A 5,688-nucleotide genomic window follows, 5' to 3' on the forward strand; every position below is an offset into this window, starting at 1 on the left:
TTATTGCATTTATTTGTTTGTATTCACCGGAATAATAAAAACGAGAAAATCCGAGCGCTGCCTTTGGCTGCTCTCCACCAACCTGTCAGTGACGCAAGCGGAGACTACTTAAAGGCAGATTAGAGGCAGCAAGACATTAAAGCCAACCTTCCTCCCTCCACGCCGCCGGTCCGCCCGCCGCGCCGCGCCACGAGCCCAGCGGGCCGGGCCGGTGGCGGCCGCCGAGCCCCGCAGAGCCGAGCCGAGCCGAGCCGGGAACCCTCGGCAGGGCTGCGCCTCCAGCCGCCCTCCCGCCACCGGACTGCGGGCAGGAGCGACGGGCTGCTCTTCGGTTTGTTTTCCCTCCCCCGAAAAAAAAAATAAAAATAGGAGGGGTGAAAAAGGCAGAAGTGAAGAGATCCCCTACGCTTGCCAAAGTCTTTGTCTCCGGATGAACAGCGATGGGGGAATGGACTATTCTAGAGAGGCTACTGGAAGCTGCCGTGCAGCAGCATTCTACTATGATAGGGAGGTAAGGGTCGCGGGAGAGCTCCGGGGAGCACGGGGGTATCCTCTCCTGTCCGAGCCCCCCCGGGTGCGCGGTGCCCTTCGGCCGGGCTCTTTCGGGGTGTGCCTGGAGCTCGCGTGTGCTCTGTGTGTGTTTGTGCTCTGTGTGTGAGTGTTTGTGCTGTGTGTGTCTGTGTGTCTGTGTGTGTGTGTGTGTGTGTGTGTGTGTGCGCTGGGGAGGCTGGTATGCGGCACGGGGCGCGGAGGCGCGGGGACACCGCAAGCGCCGCCGTCCTTGTCCCCGAGGAGCCACGGGGCACCGGGCGGTCGTCGGGGAGACCCCACTGCCATCGGGGTCCCGCTGCCGGCGCAGCCCCGCTCCTTTCCCGGCCGTGCTCCCGGGGGCCCGTGTGGCCGCCCTTCGGCCGGAGGGGCCGGGCGGGGGCCGGCTCTGACAGCGGGTCTGTGGCACACGGCCGCGCCGAGGCGATGCCGCGCAGCCTGCGCGCCCCCCGCGCCGAACCGGGCCGGATCGCCGTGCCGGGGCCCGTTCGCGGTGCCCGTGCCGGGGCCGGTGCCCGTGCCGGGGCCGGGGCCCGGTCAGCACTGGACAGCTCCCGGCCGCGCGGCGGCGGCGCGCACTGACGGGCTTCTCTGTTGCAGGATCCTGCTGACCGTGGTGGTGATCTTCAGAATTCTCATTGTGGCCATTGTAGGGGAGACGGTGTACGATGACGAGCAAACGATGTTTGTCTGTAACACGCTGCAGCCAGGCTGCAACCAGGCTTGTTATGACCAGGCTTTCCCCATTTCTCACATAAGGTACTGGGTGTTCCAGATCATCATGGTGTGCACTCCCAGCCTGTGCTTCATAACGTACTCCGTTCACCAGTCTGCTAAACAAAGGGAACGGAGGTACTCCACTGTCTTCCTTACCTTGGAAAGGGACCAGGATTCAATGAAGCGTGAGGACAGTAAGAAAATCAAGAACACGATTGTCAATGGGGTGCTGCAAAACACTGAGAACTCCACCAAAGAGGCAGAACCAGACTGCTTAGAAGTGAAGGAAATCCCCAATCCTGCTATCAGAACTACAAAATCAAAGATGAGGAGGCAAGAAGGCATTTCTCGATTTTATATCATCCAAGTGGTCTTTCGAAATGCCCTAGAGATTGGATTCTTAGTGGGACAGTATTTTCTGTACGGATTCAATGTCCCTTCCATGTACGAATGTGACAGATACCCTTGCATTAAAGAAGTAGAGTGCTATGTTTCTAGACCCACTGAGAAGACTGTATTCTTGGTATTCATGTTTGCTGTCAGTGGGATTTGTGTGGTGCTTAATTTGGCAGAACTGAACCACTTGGGCTGGAGAAAGATCAAAATGGCAGTGAGAGGAGTACAGGCAAAAAGGAAATCCATATATGAAATCAGAAATAAGGACCTGCCAAGAATGAGCATGCCTAACTTCGGCAGGACTCAGTCAAGTGACTCAGCTTATGTGTGAGGCTGTGACAGAACTGAAACACTGTGCCAGGTGGAACAGACCCAGATACCATTAGAGAAAGGTACATTGCTTAGGCAAGCATTTTATCAAACCACCAAGAAAGCCATTAAGGTATTGGATCTCCACTTACTGAACTAGCTGCAAAATGCAGCGCTATATAAAAGACTGAAAAAACAGCTATAAAACCATGCTTGACCTAGCCTTACAGCACAGCTACTATTATTCCTACTTTTCTTTCTAATGATTGGGTTTTATCTGTCAGTGAAGCAGCTTTTTGGTCGTCATTAGGATGTTTACAGTTTGAATTGTCTGACTAATTGTTGTAAATGTGTAGAATGTTCCTATCAAAAACTCTGCAAGGATACTCTATATGGGGTGGGGTGGGGTGGGGGACACTGTTGCAATGTGCAGGCATAAGCATGTTTTAAAAGGAGGATAAGCACACTGTAAGGAACCTAACCACAGCTCAGTCAGGATATCTGCGTTCACGTATCTCACAGATGTCTTATTTTGTTTGTCTAAATCACAGACTTTATTCCTGGTGTGTATTACTAGCTATTTTCTATCATGGTTTGTGCATCAATTAGTCACGCTAAAAATAAATGCTGAATATAATTTTGCCATTTTTCCTTTGCCTGTCCGCACACACACACACACACACACACACACACACACACACACACACACCAGAGACCTTAAACATCTTGCATTAGTTGTGACCTGCAGAATATAACAGTACTTTTTGATTGATTCCCTAATATGTGCATGAATAAGATAGAGTTGGTTCATGCCAGCCGAGTTATGCATTTACCTACAATCACCTATGATGACACACATACCAAAGGAAGAGAGTTCATTGCATTTAACTGTGAATATATCATCTTTTCTCTGCTCTTATTTATATAAGTGCCATACTTGAAACATCTAACTCTGTACTTAGTCAAAAGGTTGTCTTGGGATACCAGCTGGAATGAAACGATTTTATACTCGCTTTTGTTTATTTTATGCTATTTGTTCAGTCATTGCAATGGTGTAAAAAGCAGCTAAAGTATCTATTGATAAATAAATACTTGCCTTTTTTTTTTTGTAAGCCAGAGAAATTTGTTCTTTATTCTTGTATACAATTGTAAAAAAACTTACAGGGTTAAAATAATTGACTTACAACAATTATTCTTCAGGGTTTAAAATGTCTTGTTGGTATTCTAAACTCTAAGCGACAAAACCTGGGAAATCAGGACTGTTTTTTATGCCTGCTTTCCTCCTTAAGCAAGCTTCCTCTGTCTTTAAAGCCTGATCCAAAGCCCACTGATACCAACAGCCTTCTTTCTGCTGACACTAAGGGCAACACAGTCGGCTGCCAAGGTCACTCTAGGAATAGCCAGAATACATTTACCCATAAATGGAACAATTGCAGCTTTTCATCAGGGAGTCCAAATAGTAACCTCAGCTTTTCTGCCTTACAGCTGGTTTAAGAAATATGTTGTTCGTGTCCCATCAACTTACTGGTAAGCCACTGGGGCAGTCTCAAATGAATCTCTGTTAACAGCAATTATCTTAATATAGAATAGAATACTAAGGTTTACTTAATGATTTTTTTTTTACATTTTTAAAATTCCTTCTGAATTCAACAGAAAATATTTCTCTGGCAACAGTAGGAGTTGGATCAGGACTAAAAAACATACAAGTGCATTTCTAACTAAATAGTATCCGCCCTTTAAAGAAAAGGGCCAAAATGGTGCTGGAAAATCTGGGGGTACTTTATAACATAAGAAGGAGATGTGGGCTCAGAGTCACAAATGGCCTTTTGATTGTATTTTTTGTCAAGCCTGAAAATGGATTTTATTATATATTGGCTTGGAGATGATGCACATAAATCTTTTCCTCTTGGCTTACAACAAATACCTTAACATTCCATTCTTGTCGTTTGCCAGCATTGTCACTTTACAAAATGTTGATTAATTCTTAGATAGTCTATCCATTATCACATTCATCTGTTGTCTTTTTTCTTCCACTGTGAAGCATCAAAGATGTGTCATGTTTTTAAAGATTTTAAATATATTTTTCCTTATGTATAAATTTAAGTGTTCCTGATTTGATTATAGAAACCTCTAAATATGGATTTCTCAAATTCTTTGTGATAAAAACGCACACTGATATTGCTAGTTGACTGCATGCTCACTGGAAAACTGCATGTTATTTTTAGAAGGACAACATGGCAGCTAAAATCTCCATCTGCAAAATAACAAGCTTCTGAAGATTATTATTTGACTCACAAATCCAAGTCTGATTTTTATTTTGCAGAGTCCTGGGATGGTTTTCAAAATCTCATTTTGAACAGATATTGAAAGAGAAGATATTCTTTGACAGTCACAAACACTCCTTTAATTTTGAAGAAATGAGAGATTGTGTGCAAAGTGCTTGATCCAGTGCAAATCAAAGTTGAAAAAACAACTTCAGTGGGCTTTGCTTCAGGTTCAGCATATTTTCCTGTTAGGCAGAAGCCCTAATGCAAGTTTTTTCCAGTGGCTGCATAGCAGTTTTCAGTCAAACTCTAGTGAAGGTGCATGTCTTGAAAGCGATAAGATTTTAATACCTTAAAATTCTAAGGTAATATATAGAAAGTATCTGTTTATATTAGTCAATGCAAGTGAATCAGTTAATTTAGTTTTTTTTTTAATGTAGTTGCACATTTGTAATCCAGTAATTCTTTGGGATTCTTTGGATTTGTCCAAAGAGAAGAATATCAGGAAATGTAAATGCTGATTTATGTAACAGGATCAGTGATAAAGTAGGCAAAGACTTATATTTTGATCAGCAGAAACATCATCCACCATACTTGGAATATGGCTTTTCATATTTCAAATGAGAGATGAAATGTATCAAGAGATCAGTTATTCTAACCTTCCTTTTAAATTGTTATTTTTTCAGTTCTTACCAACTACTCATTTGTCATGGACAAGAGAAATATAGCAAACACATCTTTTTGTCAATGTATGTGAGAATCATATGATTAATGCTAATGGACTGTTTGCATGAAAGCTGACTATTCATTTACAGAATAAATGCTTTAAAATTGTCACAGCAATGGAAAAGTGTGTTCACTGAACAGAAATGAGTGAACTTGAAGCTGAAGAGCACATTACTGACTACTTAGGTCTTGCTCCTCCCTCAGTGAAATAAATTAGTCTCTGTAAGGATCAGACATTAAAACTGAAAATTGAGTTAATGTTTGTTTTCTTCATTGTTTACATTGTTTTGCACAAGTGGAAAATATTATGTGTCATGATAAGTGCAAACATTAATGCTATATTCACTAAACTCCTATGGAAAAATGCAACAGAATCTAATAAATCATTAGTTTCAAGGAATTTTAAATTGCACATAAAATATCGGCATGATTTCATTTCTATATAGACTTGATCTTGTGCATTCCACACCTGTGCGAATTTCAAAAACTATTTACATAGGGGCTATGAATCATATCACCAGATATGTATAAGGTACAAGGAGAGTTGATTAAAATATTTTTCATAATGAAAACTAGCTGCATTGTAGCATTTTTGCACAGGGAAGTTGAATTCACTGGTCGCATAAAGAGTTTAGTTTTAGAGACCTCTGACTGAAAAAATGTAAGGGTTTTCATCTTTTTGAAGGGAAAACTGAAGAACAGAGAGATCAACTGAGATTAATGAATC

General features: G+C 43.0%; 1 protein-coding gene across 1 annotated transcript; it reads left to right on the top strand.

Annotated features, from left to right (window-relative positions):
* Positions 1-440: 440 nt before the first annotated feature.
* GJD2 (gap junction protein delta 2) lies at positions 441-2,196 on the top strand. The gene is made up of 2 exons (XM_059474726.1): positions 441-511; positions 1,150-2,196. Exons 1-2 carry the CDS (start codon positions 441-443, stop codon positions 1,991-1,993), a joined length of 915 nt encoding a protein of 304 aa, XP_059330709.1. The 3' UTR covers positions 1,994-2,196.
* Positions 2,197-5,688: the final 3,492 nt, after the last annotated feature.

This window comes from Ammospiza nelsoni, chromosome 6 (assembly GCF_027579445.1).
Source record: "Ammospiza nelsoni isolate bAmmNel1 chromosome 6, bAmmNel1.pri, whole genome shotgun sequence".
Lineage (NCBI taxonomy): Eukaryota > Metazoa > Chordata > Aves > Passeriformes > Passerellidae > Ammospiza > Ammospiza nelsoni.